The following is a 19,827-nucleotide window of genomic DNA, read 5'->3' as shown; positions in this document are numbered from 1 at the left end:
AATTTTAGTCACTCGTAAAGAAAAGCGTTTCTTAAAAATATTTTTTTCATATTTTTTTTTTATTTTTTACTTTTTAGTCTTACACTTTTCAAACATTAAAATATATCGTTATGTTTATTAAAATATGTATAAAACATATGATGTACAAACATGAAAAGTAGTCGGAATCGGCAAAAAATTTGAAACTTTTTTGTTTATTTATGAAGCATAACGTAAACAATTACAGTAAAAAGTGAAATTATGTATAGTTCATATAATTAGCTACAATCTGTAAAAGTTTCAAGTTTCTTCATTGTAAAAAACAGAAGAATTTAAGCATTTACCGTTAAAATCGTTTTTTTATTTAAACAATTAATAAACAAAAAAACTGTTCCCGCGAATGCATATGTTTGCAAATTTTTAGTAATTTTCATTAAAGAAAAGTCAGTCAAATTAACGTCCAAAGATCTGACCCAAACGATTGAACTAAAGAAAAGCGTTTAATTAATTAATACGACAAAACGAATTCTAATGTTAAGTAGCACAAAACGTCTCTACCGGTGGTTTTTCTAAGACTACGATAAAAACACGAATTTTTTTAATTCGAGTTTTGGTTGAAGTTTTGTTTCGTATAGTAATGAAATCTGACACGAATAAACGCCGATTTATATATAAACAAATATATGAGCGTTCAAAATTTGAAACTTTATTGTTTATTTATGAAGCATAACGTAAACAATTAACGTAAAAAGTGGAATTATGTATAGTTCATATCATTAGCTACAATCCGTAAAAGTTTCAAGTTTCTACATTGTAAAAATCAAGAGAATTTAAGCATTTTCCATTAAAATCGTTTTTTTTATTTAAACAATTAATAAACATAAAAAAAATTTATTGACTATTCGTGTATTGTTCCCGCGAATGCATATATGTCTGCAAATTTTCATTCATTTGCATTGAAGAAAAGTCAGTCAAATTAACGTCTAAAGATTTGATGCAAACTATTAAGTAAAGAAAAGCGTTTAAAAATGGCTCAACCAGAAGAAGGAAAAAACTTACATGATGTACACGCCGCAATTTGTCTACTAACTTGGTTACTCTACAAACACATATAATTTATATCTAATTACTTTGTACAATTTATTTTACATGTATCATTAATCACGCGCGTAACATCGAAATTATAACTAAGTCCGCTCCACACAAATTCTCTCTTACATACCAGTACGCCTCTGATCTGGAACCTTCGATTAAGTGGCGACGATCTGTCTGGTATGTTCTAGTAGTTTCGAGATGAACACCGAATAATATGGAACAAGTAGACCTGAAAACCGGTAGATCGACGGCGTGTTTACAAGAGGGTATGATCTAGGTTACTTGAAGTCATATTCGTTACATATTCATTTTCCCAACATCTCTTACGTAGGCCATTTTTAAATATTAATGGGTTAACGAAAAATTCGTTATCCGAAAAAAATGCCCCCCCCCTGAAAAATTTCGGTTAACCAGGGCTCCATCGTATAATTAAATATCCATTAAACATCTACCGTTTAAAAGTAAAATTAAAAAACATTTGACAAGAAAGTTCATTTAATTTGAATGCAACAAACACTTTTATAGCAGCATTTGTCAAAAAGTTACGTTCAACACAAAGAACGACCGTAGTTATTCGACTGCACTATTGTACACAATTCAGATTTGTCGTCGTCATAAAACAACGGAGCTAGAGAGCACTATTTGTGCATCATATGGCAAAATACAAAATGGCACAACCAGAATAAGGAAAAAACTTACATGATGTACACACCACAATTTGTCCACTAAATTGGCTACTTTACTAACACATGTATTTTATATCTAATTACTTTGTACAATCGCCACAACTAGGATACAGACTCGGCCACAGTAGAATCAGTATAGTGTGCTATGCGGATGATGCAGCCCTGATTGCGGAGGACGAGGATGACCTACAAAGACAACTTTATCGATCCTATCAAGCATGTCGACGACTCAACATGAACATATCCACGCAGAAAACAAAATGCATTACCATTGCGAAAGACCCAATTAGATGCAAGCTCGTGGTAGAGGGGAAACCCATAGAACAGCTAAACCAGTTCAAATATATAGGTGTAGAGTTATCAAGTTTTCATGACCCAGCCAGAGACCTAAGAGGACAAATTAACAAGGCCGCTGTCTTGTCCGGATGTTTGAGAGATGTGGTCTGGAATAACCCATATATGAGAATGGACAGCAAAGTTAGAATTTATAAAACTTGCATCAGACCTGTTATGACCTATGGCACTGAATCAAGAGAAGACACCAATAAAACGAAAAGCATGCTACGAACAGCCGAAATGAAGACACTAAGAGCAATAGCAGGGAAGACAAGAAGAGATAGAATACGAAACAACATCATCAGGGAACAATGTGGCGTGCACGATGTAGTCAGATGGGGCGGGCAAAGACGAAGAGAATGGTTCAGTCATGTAAAAAGAATGGGGTAGCATAGACTAGCAAGAATTGCGCTAGAAGGAAAACCAGCAGGCGTCTACCGGGGAGACCACCAAAAAGATGGAGAGATAGCTGGCAGTCTACCTCTCAAGAAATACTTCAACGTCGGAATTAACAGATCGACAGATCTACAACAAGTATAAGAAGAAGAAGATACTTTGTACAATTTATTTTACATGTATCAATAACCGCGGCATAAGACCGAAATGATTACTACTAAGTCCGTTCCACACACATTCTCTCTTATATAACAGTACGCCTCTGATCTGGAACCTTCGATTTGGTGACGACGATCTGTATGGTACGTGTTCTAGTATTTTCGAGACGAACACCGAATAATATGGAACAAGTAGACCCTAGCTACCTGAAAACCGGTAGATGGACGGTGTGTTTACAAGAGGGTATGATCTAGGTCACTTGAAGTCATATTCGTAACAGTATTCATTTTCCCAACATCTCTTACGTAGGGGATTTTTAAATATTAATGGGCTAACGAAATATTCGTTATCCGAAAAAACTATCCCCCCTTTATTTCGGTTAACCAGGGCTCTATTGTATAATAAAATATTCATTAAACATCTACCGTTTAAAAGCAAAATAAAAAAACATTTGACCGGAAAGTTCATTTAATTTGAATGCAACAAACACTTTTATAGCAGCATTTGTCAAAAAGTTCGTTCAACACAAAGAACGACCGTAGTTATTCGACTGCACTATTGTACACAATTCTGATTTGTCGTCGTCATAAAACAACGGAGCTAGAGAGCACTATTTGTGTAGCGTCTATGCCGTAATATGATTTACTTGCTCACATTTATGAAGTGCATCATATGGCAAAATACAAAATGGCACAACCAGAAGAGGGAAAAAACTTACATGATGTACTCGCCGCAATTTGTCTACTAAATTGGCTACTCTAGGATCGATACTCTGTATGTTCGTGTTGGGTTTTACTTCGGGATTATATTTCTGCATGTCGAAGCCTACATCGACGACTGTCTTCGTGTATCTGAAAAGAAAACGGCGTATTAGAGAAATTGTTACAGATTCAAAAGCAATGATATTTAAGTAATACAAAAATTTATGTTCGTCTAAAAGGCATCTAAAAGTACACTTTAGTGATTATGAGGATTAGATAAAGGAAATAAAGGATAAAAAAAGATCAAGGCAGGTTTTGTTTATATTTGATTCAGAGTTGGACCACCATCTCCATATAGCTATTTCAGCATCCTTATGCATCATCAGTGAAGATTATGCAGTCACAACTCTGGAATAAAGGAGTTGCTTGTACATATAGTGTTACATAGTAAGAAATACTGACAAGAAATTAAAACAAAGAAGGAAATAGCGAAGATAAGTTCTTGCATTTTAAGACTAAGTTTTCACTCTAATGACATATAAAACAACATAATGCTATTCTACACCCCACCAGAATGAAAACAATGGGAACCTTCTCTGGTTACACCTCCGAGGCGTCTACAACATGCAAGCCATACGGATGCTGAGACTAAGGAAGATGAGGGAATTCTACAATTTACAATTCACGTCCCATCTGCTCAGCGCGGTAAAGTTCGAACGAGAATGGTTCCCTTCGTACTCCAATCAGAGTAAAAATGTACATCAAAAATGAATAACCATTTTCAAAAATGAATAACCATTTTCAATTTCGTTGCAAAACGAAAATACAGCCGAACCATATTCTAGTCCAATCAGAGAGTGCAGCAAGCACCTCTACCGGTTTCGAAACTTATTAGTCTCTCATCAGGAGGCACATATGCTGCTCTCCCTGATCCAACCAAAACAAACCCCAGCGTGCAGTCCCGGATTGTAACGAACGAAATGGCATAGATGCCCTAGCGGCAATTGAGAATGGTTCTTGCATTTCATTTATCGGGTTTAGTCTTCTGTTAAGATTTCCTCTGACTCTCTGATAGGGTAACACTTTAGTGTAAGTACTCAGTCGTCTGCATTTTCTTGATCTTGTTTTTGGCATGTCTGAAATGTACAAGTTAAAGAGCAGTGGTGCCAGAACTGGTCCCTGTGGTTGTTCGTTCTTTAGCTTCCTTGGGAGAGACGATATTGGATCCCATGACGACTTCATGCTTCTATCAGTAAACATATTGTATAAGGGCTGTAAGTTTGCATGGAGTTGTACAAAGAAACTTGTATAGCATGCCCACTCTTCAAACTGTGTCATAGGCCGCTGATAAGTCAGCAAATGCAGCTGAAGTTTTGATTGTCCTTTGAAATCCTGCCTTGATGCGGATGGTGACTGATACGACTTGGTCTGCACAGCTCCCTTTGGGTCTAAACCCAGCTTGTTCAACAGGAATCATCTTGAAGAGTCGCATGCTAATTCTGTTATAGATAAGCCGTTCTAGTAATTGGTATATTGCGAACAGCAGAACTATTAGTGTGCAGCTCTTGGGATTATCGGGCGATTTTAGGATGGCAATTATTTTGGAATGCTTGAATTCCTGTGGAACAATACCGGTTTTTAGAATATCTGTAAATAGTCGAGACAACCAGACTTTTATACGGACCATCGAAACCTGGAGCTTTTTCTGATTTAAATTCCTTGAAAGCATTTGAAATATCTTGGTATGAGAAGGGGCAGGAGGGACTGTTTACGTGGATCTGGAGAAAATGAGAGTGAGAGAATGGGAAATAGTGACTCGAGATCAAAAAACATGGAAAGCGATATTAAACTCGGCAAAGACTCACGTAGTTGAATGTAGGAATAGATGGATAGGATATAGTCATCATCAACAACACATGTTGAACCAAACACGATATGTTAAAAAAAACGATATCACAAATTATTTAGATATGAAAGGAGTGCCAGACTCAATGAAATTATCAATAATACCATAATATATGATGATGATACTGTGTTAACTAACAGTATAGAAAGAGCAACCGATAGCTTTAATGGCCCAAAGAATCATATCAAAAGAAAGGCACAATACGGATTTTCCTTTGATGGAAAATTAATGATTTTAAAACGAAAGCTAGGTATTTGATCTCCCCAAGAACAGATTTCAGCCAACATAAATATAGAAGACATCACCCTTCAGAATACACTCTTGTTTAGAGCTACGCTGAACAGCAGAGATATACATAGTCATAAAGACAACCTTAAAGAAATTAGAAACGGGGATGGGAATAACAAGATCTGGTCTTATGAATGTTAATGAATTCTGAATTCAGCCTAATAAAATTTATCATTTTAAAAGGGTACATACAATATGAGCACTAAACCAATATTACTTAAACAAACTAAACGAATTCGAAATGTGGATGTTAGTGATGTTGAAACAGTAACTATTCGTTACAAAGTACTCGTTACTTACGAATACCGAAAGTAACGATTACTATACAAAAAGGCAAATCATTACTTTGATTACTATGATTACTTCGTTACTTCGTACCAATCGTATCAGAGCTAGTAACGACTATGGTATCTACTTTGATTACTCTGATTACTTCGTTACTTTATACCAATCGTATTAGAGCGAGTATCTACTTTGATTACTCTGATTACTTCGTTACTTCGTGCCAATCGTATCAGAGCGAGTAACGACTATTGTCTCTACTTTGATTACTCTGATTACTTCGTACTTCGTGAAGGTCGTTATTATATAGGAATACCTATACAAAATACCTACCTACTGAGAAATACGATTCTCCATATGATTACCGGTGCTCAAATGCAAAAGTAACAAAAGTAATCATAGCAATCAAATCATTTTTATCCCTTAAACAGATTGGTGAATCGTTTTTATATCGGAATACCTATACAAACCTACCTACTGAGAAATACGATTCTCGATATGATTACCGGTACTCAAATACAAAAGTAACAAAAGTAATCATAGTAATCAAATCATTTTATCCCTTAAACAGATCGGTGAAGGTCGTTATTATATCGGAATACCTATACAAAATAGCTTACTGAGAAATACGATTCTAGATATGATTACCGGTACTCAAAGACAAAAGTAGCAGAAGTAATCATAGTAATCAAAGTAACGAATACTGTAAATGATTACTTTATACAAAATACCTACCTACTGAGAAATACGATTCTCGTTATTATGATTACCGGTACCTACTCAAATACAAAAGTAACAAAAGTAATCATAGTAATCAAAGTAACGTATACTGTAAATGATTACTTTATACAAAAGTAACGATTTGTAACGAATACTCGAAAGTAACTATAATCAACATCACTAGTGGATATACTGATTGATGTTGCGAATAAGTTAGCAAACAGAATTGCTAACTAAGAAGTATTAAATCAGATGAACACAACACCGCACTCTAGTTAACGCGATTCAGGTTAGAAAAACATACCTTGAACATATGAGGGACCATAAGGATTTTAAAAAAATTCAAGTAATATTATAATGTAAGATTGGTAAAAAAAAAGTATAGGAAGAAAGAACAAACTGAAGCTGGGAGACAACAGTACGGGACGTCTAGCTGTCTCCCATCTCATTCTTTATGAAGTTACATTGATGGTAAGAATAACTATGACAATGTAATTGCAGAAGAAGCATAGGCAAAAATTAAAACATACGGAAAAATCAGAGAAAATATTATTGTCAATATTAAAAAATGTATAATAATAATAATAATAATCAAATCTAGTAAGAAATCAAAATTAAACGGTTTCGTATAATCTACCTACAGTATAGCAATCTCCATTAGAGATATCTTTCGTTGATTCGATTAAAACCTTAAGCAATTATACTTCTTTTGATTGCAGAATGATCTAGAATTCACCGATTACTAAAGAATAAATCATCGCGGGTGTTTTTCATATTTAAAAATTTAATAACCCAAAATCGCTTTACATGTCTTAATGTCGCGCCAAGGTGGTAGTGAGCCTCATTCAAGCTCTAAAAAAATCATTAGAGGCTCTTAAGGGCAGATTTTATTGCCGCTGAATGGTAAGCAATTTATCGTATTGGCGGGGACGTCTTAAGCATAATAGAATTTGGGGAGCGGCGACGAGATCGAGATTTTGAATTCTGCCGTCGGAAGTTATTTGATGTTCGAATAAATAGACGCCCCTTCGATCGCCGTAATTTACTCGGTACAGAATAAAACGAAGAAGAAGAAGGAGAAATTCGATTTGAAAAGAAAAGTTCGAAAGTACGTCTGCCCTAAGCTAATACCTGTCTTAGTGAGTCTTACTCAATCGAACTGGGAATTTACATACAAAGACCACTCAAGTCGCATAATTGAAATTTAGAAAAAAAATTCGGGGTTCTGTGCAAATATTTAAGTTGATAAAATAAAGGGATTCTTTTTTCAACCAAAATTTTATCAAATAAACCAGTTTTTTTATTCATTGAGTGTTGTTTTTTCCAATTCAGGGTCAGCTTTTGCATTATAAAGGATGTCTCAAAATTCATGCAAGATTTGAATCTGCCTCAATTTTTGCAGTAAGTCTTTGGCACCAAAAAATAACAGTTTGACAGCTGACAGTTTAGGGTTAGTAAAATGAAGCGTCGTTGAACAATATTTTAAAAATAATAAAAGTTTGGCGTCCATGTGGCGTCCATAGTTCGGAAATTTTATACAAAATATGATTGGTTGATCTAACTTCGAAACGATTGGCAACACATAGGTCTGGATCCCGCGTATGAAAAAAAAGTTAATTAATAGCAAGCTGAAAATTTGTTAATAGCTTAAGGGTGTCTAGTCGGACAAACTTTGATATGTGGGAACACTGGAACAGGGGAAATTTTAATTGTGGAACAGGTTAAAAATTTGGAACGGTCAGACCACGAAAACGGCACATGTATTCTGTCCGACAGAACAGACTTAAACTTTCCGAACAGAGATTAAACTATCATGCAAAAATCAGACTGCTATTGATCACCAAATGGGCGTTTTAATGAGTGGAACATGTAGAATATGTCAAATGACAGGAATTATGACAGGTGATAAATAGCAGTCTGATTTTTGCATGAGAGTTTAATCTCTGTTCGGAGAGTTTAAGTCTATTCTGTCGGACAAAATAAATGTGCCGTTTATGTGGTCTCACCATTCCAAATTTTTAACCTGTTCCACAATTAAAACTGCCCGACTAGACATCTTTAAGCTATTAACAAATTTTCAGCTTGCTATTAATTAACTTTTTTTTCATACGCGGGATCCAGACCTAACATAGTATGTTCTTTAACGGTAAAATATTGCAAAACCTCTAAATTTTAAAAAACCGCTTAGATTGACATGAAATTTGGCATACACATAGCTAACGAGTTAAAGAAAAAAGTGATATTGTGCCGATATGTGCTTTTGCCCCAGGGGTGGTTCTCACCCCCTCTTGGAGGTGAAAAAATATTCGTCCAAAGTAAGTCCGGAAATGGATAAACTGACTAATTTTAAGTAACTTTTGTTCTATAGAGTTTTTTCACTAAGTCAATACTTTTCGAGTTATTTGCCAGTGAATATGTTCATTTTTTCAATAAAATAACCACGCTTTTAGAGGGTTTTTCGCAAATAACTCAAATAGTAAGTATTTTGTCGAAAAAACATTTTCCGCAAAAATATAGCCTGTAAAAAATTTAAAAAAATGGTGTATATATCACGTCTCTAAACTAAGTAGAAGCAGAGTTATAGCTAATTAAAAATAGGTTCATATTCGTCAAATTCCAAATGGAATACTTTAACGTGAAATAACCAAAAATGAAGCACATTTCGGGGAAAACTCATTAAAACTTATTTAAAGTGTTTAAAAAAAGCTTAATTTTTGTTTTATAAAAAAAATTCTAGCATTGAAAGTAAGCAAGTTACGCTCAAAATAAAGTTAGTTTTTTTTGTAAAAAAATCGGGAAATCACCCCCTAATTAGTATCTCAAATGAACTTAATCGTTACGACTTCACAAGTTTCTTGACTCGTGTATGTATTGTTTATATGATCTGTAAGTTTCATCGGTTCAAAGTCCTTATTTTTGAAAGGGCTGTAGTTAGAAGGGATTGAACGAGTCACTGATCACGAATGTATGCAAATTTAGAAACACCAAATCTTAATCAATTTTTGTCACAGAAAAACAAAAAAATACATGATATTCCGAAAAGCAATGCTGACTTTTTTTGTTTTTCGAGATTTTTGGTATCTCTAACAATTTTTAAGTTATTTTGAAAAAAAGCATATTTTTCAAAATTAAAATTTTTAAAATCTTACTTTAAAACCAAATTTTTTCAAAAATAAGCACTGTGAATCGATGAAACTTACAGACCATATAAACACAACATATGTAAAATAATTTGTAGAGCGATAACGATTAATTTCATTTAAGTTGCTAATTAGGGGGCGGTCTTCCCGATTTTTTTTTTGCCAAAACAAAAGGGACCAGCTTTATTTTGAGCGTAACTTGCTTAAATTTAATGCTAGAAACTTTTTATAAAAACAGAAATAAAGCTTTTTTTTAAACATTTAAAAAAAGTTACAATGGGTTTTCCCCAAAAAGTGCTTAATTTTTTGGATATTTCACTTCGAAATATTCTACTTGAAATTTGGTGAATATGAATATATTTTTCATTGGCTATAATTCTGGTTCTACGAGGTCCAGAGACCTGACGCGTACACCATTTTTTTTTTACTTTTTTACAGACTATATTTTTGCTAAGAACGGGTTTTCGACAAAATACTTACTTTTTGGGTTATTTGCGAAAAACCGTCTACAAATGGAGTTATTTTGTTGAAAAATGAACATATTCACTCGCAAATAACTAGAAAAGTGTTGACTTGGCGAAAAAGCTCTATAGAACAAAAGTTACTTAAAATTAGTCAGTTTATTCATTTCCGGACTTATTTTCCACATAAATTTTTTTCACCCCCAAGAGGGGATGAAAGTCGCCCCAGGGCAAAAGTACACATCGGCACAATATCACTTTTTTTCCTTAACATGTAAGCTATGCGTAAGCCCAATTTCATGTCAATCCAAGCGGTTCTTTAAAATTTAGAACAAAAACCGTGAAAGAATGTACTAACAACAGAAAATGACTTAATTCATCAAGCCCAGAACAGAGAGAAATTTGTCATATTGATCGCCAACCTCAATAGAGAAGGCACTTGGAGGAGGAGGATTTAACTTCGACAACTGTGATCAAAATAATTGAAAAATTGAGGAAGAATGGATCAATTGGTGATGCTCAAATATCAATATCGAATCAGTGCATGAGAGTGTTGGTGAAAGTCCAGGAACATACTCACTGAAGGTCTACATCTCCATAGATGTAAAGTTATTAGACTATAAAGTTTAATTCAACAAGAACTAAAACCTTATGATCATGCACAGCGAATAGAGATCGGTGAACAGATTATTGAACATCTACATTATTCCTGTTTATAAGCAATTCTGCTTTTTGATTGGCGGATTCATACCTCTATATGGAAGGTTGTCACTCCATTTTTTGCTTGTTCGGCCGATACTTCTATCGATTGGTGATTTATCTCTTGCTATTTTGACCACACGTGTCTCCCCTATTCTACTTATTTGATTATTCCATTCTTTCTTTCTATTAACAGGATAAATGGAGATTGACTATGCAAATTAGGAGGAATGGAGAAAGAAATAAGGAGAAAGTAAATAATCCAATTGAGACCTTGAAATGGTAAAAGGTCATTAGGCAAGACGAATTATTATTAATATGGTAGGATGGTATTCGTAAAGCCACAGTCAGGAAGTGGGTTGGTATAGTCGGTTCTCTAAACTCAGACACAACTGGCTATTGATTTTAGTAAGTAATTTTGCCAATCTGGTAAAATTGACCAAAAACAAAAAAATTACCTACTAAAATCACTAGCCAGTTGTGTCTGAGTTTAGCGAACAGACTATTTCACGCAATATACAGAGACTAGGAGCTATTTTCAGAAGGTGTATTAGCAGAAATTGATGAGAGACACTGGATAAATAAAAATATTTGTATGTTAAAATGAAACTATTTGATAAAGAAGCACTTTAATAATTAATATCGACCAATTTATTCATAAATTGTAAAACAGAATAATTAAGGACAGGAAAACAATCACATGGATAAGACACAAAACCAAAGTCACCAATGTGGTAAAAAAATCGTTAAAATTGAAATGGGAATACGCTGGACATGTAGCTAGGAGCGATCTAAACAAATGGCACAGAATAATTCTAACCTGGAGACCATACAAACACAAAAGACCCAGAGGCAGACCTCCTATAAGATGGACAGATGATCTGAAACGGACTGCCGGGAAAAATTGGCTACAAGTAGCGTACAATAAAAAACAATGGAAAGGAAGACTCGAAGATGCTTATGTTTAGATGTGGACGTGAATGGCTAGAGAATAATGCATAATTTCCAAAGATCTTGTTAGAGGCTTTTAATATTGTCATCACGAACTATTACAAAACGTACAATTAAACGCCAATTATCTTTTTATCCCAATGGCAGCTCATGATCTACTACTAAAAATTTCCAGAACAATCCCCTATTGACGTTTTAATTGTTTCAACTGAAATTTAACTAAAATTGGATTAATGTGTCTCATGAGCCAATTAAACTTCATTCATCCTTTAATTGGTTTGTATTCGCTATTCAACAAACAACGAAACAAAACAGAATCAGATGCAGCTTCGTTAAAAAAATATCCACCGGTCATGACGGAATAGCCCTCGACATGTTTTGTAAATAACCCTGTCAAAATAGACAAAAATAGTAGTTATAATCTCGGAAAAATTCGCAATAAAGTTGAAAAATGGTACAGATGGTAAACAAACTATTGCAAAACGAAATTTGAAAACCCTTCATGCATCCTTCATCATCGTGAAAATATTGAACCAAGGTTGTGCAGATAAACTGCTCGTCAAAAGTTAATATTCGTATAAATTTTTTTTGGGTATTTTCAAATGAAATGGAAATAAACAAACTCATTAGATCATTTTTAGTTAAAAAAACCTTTAGCACATACTTATGGTAATAATTGCAAAGTCAAATCTTCAGAATATTGAAGAAAGTGTAGAGCGATACTAAGATGGAAATTAACTACCGTAGAAGCAAATATCGACATTGATTTAATCAACTCTGGGTTAGACAGGCGAATTTAGATGAATCTTTTGATGTCACAAAGTGTCGTCTCTAGGTTAGTTAATACAAAGAAATTAGACCAGGACGGATCTGTTTTGAGGTGGATGTGACAGGTGACATTCGGATTTTTGCAGATAAAGTTAGGTGACAACTTCAATAATTATAGTTGACTGATGTGCTCCTTCTCAAATATGCCCGGAACATTAACCTTTAACTACACGCGCTGGCGTATTTTGTACGCCAGATATAAGAATTCTACTGCAAATATATTTAAGAATTTAATTTTTGACCTTGTTTATGTCTCTAACCTATCACTGGAATGTGCTTTACAATTTGGTTTTAGTTTCGTTATAATCGGTGTTCTGGGAAGATCGTAATTTACAGTTTATTATTTGTTGTTTCCGGTATTGGACAATATACGCCACGATTATATTAATATAAGTAGTAATATAAGTACATATTTCAATTGTTTGTTAGTCATTATGGCACAAAATATATTTTTCTTTATAAACAATACTTTTTCTTCCGTAAAAAATCACATTTCAAAAAATTTTTTACTAGCAATGTTATTTATCGTGGAATCCAGTTATTCCATGATTCCAGTTATAAAACCCATTTGGCTTACTGAGAAGGAACTCCAAGTATTCACTGATGTCGAATAAGGTTTATAACAAACAACTAAGTGTATTTAAAAAAAAAAAAATAAATAAATAAACAAATCCGCTGTTATTGTGTATTTTCTTGTGGCGTATAAAGTACGCCACGCGTGTAGTTATGTCATAACTTGATGCGCGGGTAGTTAAAGGTTAATAAAAAAATTAAAATATTTAAAAATTTCGAAAAACATCGTATTTTTTTCTACTTTCTTTGCTTATAACTTTAAAACGATTCATTTTGGAACAAAGTCGTAGGGAAATATAAAGATAATTGAATTTTATATAATATACGACTGGTTTAAAATGTCTTAAATTATTACCCTTTCTGCAAAATAGCAATAAACAGAAAATAAGGAGGCAAAAAGACCGTTTTTATTCAATATTTTTCAGCCACTTTGGTTGCATTTAGAACCTTCATAATTCGCCTAGAAAATTCTTACAGCATACTTAAATCGTCCATCAAATTTCATTAAAATCGACTTAAGAGGAAACAATAGCGATCAACAGGTAGCGAAAACGCGTTCCAAGATTGCGGCTGTAATTTTCAATATTTTTTCGTGATATTTGGGACACGTATTCGTAATATAATAAAGAATGGCGGTACAGAGCCCAATTTGAAAAATATATTAATATGTAGAAATTACTCTGTAATTAAATACAATATTAAAAAAACGAGCCTGTACCGCCATTAAGAAGAACAAAAAAATACACTTTCTTCAAATAAACTTTTTTATCCGATGCCTAGATTTTGTGTCATTTTGGAACTACTAATAAAATAAAAATTTTTAGTAGTTCCCAAATGACACAAAATCTAGGCATCGGATAAAAAAGTTTATTTGAAGAAAGTGTATTTTTTTGTTCTTCTTAATGGCGGTACAGGCTGGTTTTTTTAATATTGTATTTAATTACAGAGTAATTTCCACATATTAATATATTTTTCAAATTGGGCTCTGTACCGCCATTCTTTATTATATTACAAATACGTGTGCCAAATATCTCGAAAAAATATTCAAAATTACAGCCGCAATCTTGGAACGCGTTTTTGCTACCTGTTGATCGCTACTGTTTCCTCTTAATAGATTTTGCATAATAATTTTGCAATCTAAATTTTTTTTAAAAACTTCAAATTTTTTAAAAACTTTTTGAACACAAAGTACATTATTTAGAAGTTTGCTAATTTTTTTACATATAAAGAGATTCTGTACCTATGTAATACACTTTACAGAATTAAAATCGGATTATTTAAGCGGCATCAGTACTTTTTTAAAGTTATAAACAATGTTTTGGCTTATAAACAAATATAGTGAAGACGTTTGAGTTGGAATAAATTAATTTTCTTGAGAATGGGCGATACTGGAGATAAATCCCGAAACAGATCGATTTTTATTTTTAAATTATAATTTTTTGGCATAAATATCATACTTAGTGACGTCATCCATTTGGGTGTGATGACGTAATCTAAATATTGGAATTAATTTAATTCAAAATTTTTTTTTAATTCAAACCCTGTATAAATAATTATGTTAATGTTTATATTAGTGAATACAAAATTGAATAGCCTTTCGATTAAGCTATCACACGACACCTATTCTCATTTAAAGAAATCATCCATTACGTCATCATGCTCAGATGGATGACGTCACTAGTAGATATGATATATATACCAAAAAATTATAATTTAAAAATAAAAATCGATCTATTTCGGGATTTATCTCCAGAGACGCCTATTCTCGAGAAAATGAATTTATACCAAGTCAAACGTCCTCACTGTATTTTTTTATAAGCCAAAAAATTGTTTATAACTTTAAAACAGTACTGAGGCCGCTTAAATAATCCGATTTTAATTCTGTAAAGTGTATTAGATAGGTAGAGAATTTCTTTATATGTAAAAAAATTAGCAAACTTCTAAATGGTCTACTTTTTCTTCAGAAAGTTTTTAAAATATTTGAACTTTTTTAAAAAAATTTAGATTGCAAAATTATTCTGCAAAATCTATCACGTCGATTTTAATGAAATTTGGTGAACGATTTAAGTATGTTGTAAGAATTTTCTAAGCGAATTACGAAAGTTCTAAGTGCAATCAAAGTGGTTGAAAAACATTGAATAAAAACAGGCTTATTTTGCCCCCTTATTTTGTATTTATTGCTATTTTGCAGAAAGGGTAATAATAATAATTTAAGACATTTTTAACCAGTCGTTTATCATACAAAATTCAATTATCTTTATTTTATTTTTGTACGACTTTGTTCCAAAATGAATCGTTTTAAAGTTATAAGCAAAGAAAGTAGAAAAAAATCGATGTTTTTCGAAATTTTTAAATATTTTAATTTTTTTATTAATGTTCCGGGCACATTTGAGAAGGAGCATAAGCCAATTGTTATTGTTGAAGTTGTCACCTAACTTTATCTGCAAAAATCCGAATGCCACCTCGCACATCCAAAAATAGACGTTTTTTCACAGATCCGCCCTGGTCAATTGACAAATGTCATCATTAAATTTAAAGAGATGGCTTTTGAATGTTTATGTATATTATAAATGTTTTCATATTTATATTTTTGAAATATATATCAATAGTAATTTTTGTCGACTTTAACCCTGGCATCTGTGAACGAGTTCCGCTATACTGTCAGAACTTTGCGAACATTTTCTACTTTTGTTTTTTTTGCAACTGAAAATACAAATTTATTTTTAAAAGATTCAAAAACTATTTTCCCTTACGGAATCCAGCTCTTCTGATTTGTAAAGAAATTGTTATTATAAACAAAGTTAACTGCATAATATTTTATTTAACATAATACTTTTCTTCTTTTCCCTATTTTAAAATTCCCTATGGACTAAACTATTTTAATTTTTGCGCTTGAAGTCGAGAGCTAAAAAGCTTATTTTATTCAGAAGCAGTTTACATTCAAATTAGAAACTTTCTTGAAAAAAACGAAAGAGCTCGAGCACGGCAAATTCTTGCTCCAGATGTTTTCAGATTCTCTGGAAAGAAAATTATACGATAGGTAATTGTACCGCAACTAAGGAATACCAATTGTTTTCCCCAAGGAAATCGTTTCTTTAGTTTACTTTGTGTTTATTGACCTAGTTAGGGATTCTTTGGTTTCTTTTATTTCTTTTTTTTATTTTGAAGTTGTCAGGACAATGGCACTGGACAAATAAAGCTAATTGTTTGTGAGACAGAGAGGGAAAGGAAGAAAACAACTATTTCTGATTAAATTTGTAGTGTTTACAAAAGTCTAAAAAACGAAGTCAAGAAAATGAAGTTAGACTGAGAATAATAAACATGAAAGTATTACACTTTGCATACGAAGTTGAGAACAAACACTAACACATATAAAATTAATCCTCAATATATTTAGTCAGTCGTCATTCTTCTTCCTATTCTTGGCCTTGTTTTTCCAGTGTCATAATCGTAATGATTTTAGTTTTTTTTCGCTTGATCTTTAAATTTTACTCTTTTGAAACCAAAAAAGCTTGGTATGGTGCTTCTCAGAGGCTTTTTTAAGTGCAACACAAGTAACTGAAAAAAGGTACGTCCGTGATACATACACATTTATTCCAGTTGTTGATAGATGGCGCTATAATCGAAAAAAAAAAGATTTAGGTATTTACTCATTATTTACCTATTACATAGCTATACGATTATAATTTAAAGTTCTTCCTTCTTCTCAGCCTTCCAGTGTGTGATTAATGACGTAATATATGATTTTAACAATGTAGAGAATCATAGCACGACATTTTAGTAAAATCTGACAGTTATCAGAATTGAGGCGTTGAGAACCAGAGCGGACCATCCACATAATAACTTCATTGAAGGTAAATGCGTTTAAAAAATGTTTCATAATTTTTTTAATGCTGGTAAAATTATTTTAAGAACGCTTACTTTTTGGTAAAATCATAAGAAAAGGTAAAATTTTGCTACAACATTAAAAATATATCACAATTTGCACTAAAGAAGTTTATGAGGCTTGATCCACTCTGACCTTAATAAAAGTTTTTGTTTTTCCCTAGTGGACCAAAACCAAATAAGACAAATATTTTAATTTCAATATCATTTTATTATAAAATAAACATTTTACGGCATAGATTAACTTAAAAAATAATAATTTGTTAAATATCGAAAACTTTATTCAAAATTTGTATTAACTATGGGAATTTCATCGTGCGCTGCTAATAAACATTTTAAAGACTGGAAGAAGATATGATAGATAGGTAAAATAAATTCAATTAACTGTAAAATATCTTTCTTTTTGGCGTCAGTTATACAATTCCCATTTGGGTATAATGGAGGTAATGATCTTTGGAAATCTTCCATAACACATTTTTCTTTTCTGAATACTAAATTTTTGTACAGCATGAACCTCATTGATACCATATTTAAAATATACAACAAATGGGTCTTCTTGTTTTATTATAATACAATGCATTTTTAGTCATTTTACTTTTGAGGATTCTAAACTTATTTTTTTGTTTGTATGTAATAAGTTTTTCTAAACCGACGGTAGAGTAAAAGTTTTCTTTTTCCCTTAGAACTATTATAAATGGATTTTTTTCTTTGCTCCCAAAATGACATTAAGCCAGTTATTGGAAACGTAAATATTAGGAAAGAATTTTTTATTTTTTTCCATAAGACCGAAGTCCCTATCGCACGAGAGAAAAGAATGATTGCTAACCAAAAAATTATGTTGAATTTCTACCGCAAATTCTTGAGAATGGACAATTTAGTTGCAAACTAAAGTCATTTTAATACTCCTGTTCTGGCCCCTGCAACCATCAGAATACATTATAACTTTTTTGGTTTTTACACTATTTTTCATGTATTATATCAGGCAGGATCCCATCTCTTGGGCTCCAAAAGATATGCATCCCATATAAACATGGTGTCTTCATTGTTCTGCAAATTATGAACTCCTAGACAGAATGTCCATAATTGCCTCTTATAATAAGTTATACCGGTAGAGATGACGGGTGTAGCTAGGGTTTTCATAAGATCAAAGGCCATAACTGTAACATCTTTTTCGATGGAATTTTTGCAACCTGATCCATAGCATGTCGTAGTTGTTGGGCTTTGCGTTGGTGAAGTTCTACTTTCAAAGTTAATTCTTTATGTTTTGTTTGATCTACTTCATATTTCATTTTATTTTATAAAAAAATCGAAAGTTTTGCAGGAGTCTACAAATACATACCAGCAACTAGGTAATGCCATACTTTTCAAATTAAACTATGTCATGCTACTAAATAGTCAAAATATTAATACCTACACAAAAACACGTGTAATTTATATCGAACCAATCCACAGTAAACAATAATTGAACTATCTGCCAGAGTGGACTAAGCCACATAATCCAGTATGACATCGACAAATTATTAAAATCAACCGACTGGACCAAACTTTTCAGTAGCGGCATCTATTATAGAATAGTAGTAGCACACTTAGTCCATTCTGGCTTTGATAAATATGTTTTTTGCTACTGAAAACACGTAATGGTGCATTTTTTTTTAAATTTTGTGGGATGGTCCGCTCTGGTTCTCAACGTCTCAATTGTAATCGTAATTTGGTAAAAAAACAAATCAATTGTATTTATTTCATTTATAAAATGATATGTTCTTTGATTTGTATAGTCTTATAAATTGTACAGATTATAGTCGTATACATAATACATAAATCATTTTTTGTTCGATTATAGCGCCATCTATCAACAACTAGAATAAATGTTATAAATTACTTTAATCACGGACGTACATTTTTTTTCTGTCACTTCCAACTTAATGCGTTAAAAAGAAATAGAAAAACTGTGACGCACTGAAACATGCCTCTGAGAAGGAGTATATCAGCAGTATACTACAATGAATATGAAAAAAAGATCAGTTAATAATGATCATTCTACTAAAATGCAACACATCCGGAGTGTATGTTTTGGCGACCAGTGTTTTGTAACATTGTTTTCAGGATTTACAGGCCGTAAACTAAATATATTTGTTTCTGTTTCGATTAAACGTAGTACATCACAATACTATCTTATCTATAGATTTTCAAAGGGGCTATCCAACTTCAAAAACACCCTACCAAATATAATATTAAAGGAGAGTATCTGTAAAATAAGAAAATCTACGGTTTCGTTTTGATTTAAATCTGCCGCATGTTAAATAAAACTATTTATATAGCAGTATGGTTAGAACGCCCTCTAACGGGGAATAAGTGAAATGAATTTCGACTCGATTCAAGTTCTCTGTTTAACCCAGGTATGACAATACCAAAAGGCACCGCTAGGAAAATATTTCAATTTGCGGTTCAGAGAAACCGTATAAAACGAGTCTGTGTACTCTAATACAGAATTAGTAAAATAAGAAAATCTACGGTTTCGTATTGATTTAAATCTGTCTCCCTCCATCCTCCGATAGTACTATTTCTAGGTCTACCTGTCGCCAAGGAGGCTCTAAGGAAGACAAATTTACACCAACACGACCGTAGTTTCTCGATATAAATTAAAACTATTTATATCGCAATATGGTTAGAACGCCCTCTAACGCGGAATAAGTTACCTCTCTTACTTTTTCCAAGAATTTGTAATTCAACAATTCTTCATAT

At 32.6% G+C, this 19,827-nt stretch overlaps 1 protein-coding gene across 1 annotated transcript in view; it reads right to left on the bottom strand.

The window, feature by feature from the left end:
* LOC114340589 (division abnormally delayed protein) overlaps positions 1-19,827 on the bottom strand; it is a 1,420,234-nt gene that overhangs the window by 26,578 nt on the left and 1,373,829 nt on the right. Inside the window, exon 5 of the mRNA XM_028291358.2 lies at positions 3,370-3,502. Within this exon, the coding sequence (XP_028147159.1) occupies positions 3,370-3,502 (133 nt within the window). The remainder of the gene's footprint in view (positions 1-3,369; positions 3,503-19,827) is intronic.

The sequence above is a fragment of the Diabrotica virgifera genome, chromosome 7 (assembly GCF_917563875.1).
Source record: "Diabrotica virgifera virgifera chromosome 7, PGI_DIABVI_V3a".
NCBI classification, from domain to species: domain Eukaryota; kingdom Metazoa; phylum Arthropoda; class Insecta; order Coleoptera; family Chrysomelidae; genus Diabrotica; species Diabrotica virgifera.
Note: the sequence above shows the minus strand (reverse complement) of the source record. Positions and strands in the feature narration are given on the sequence as shown.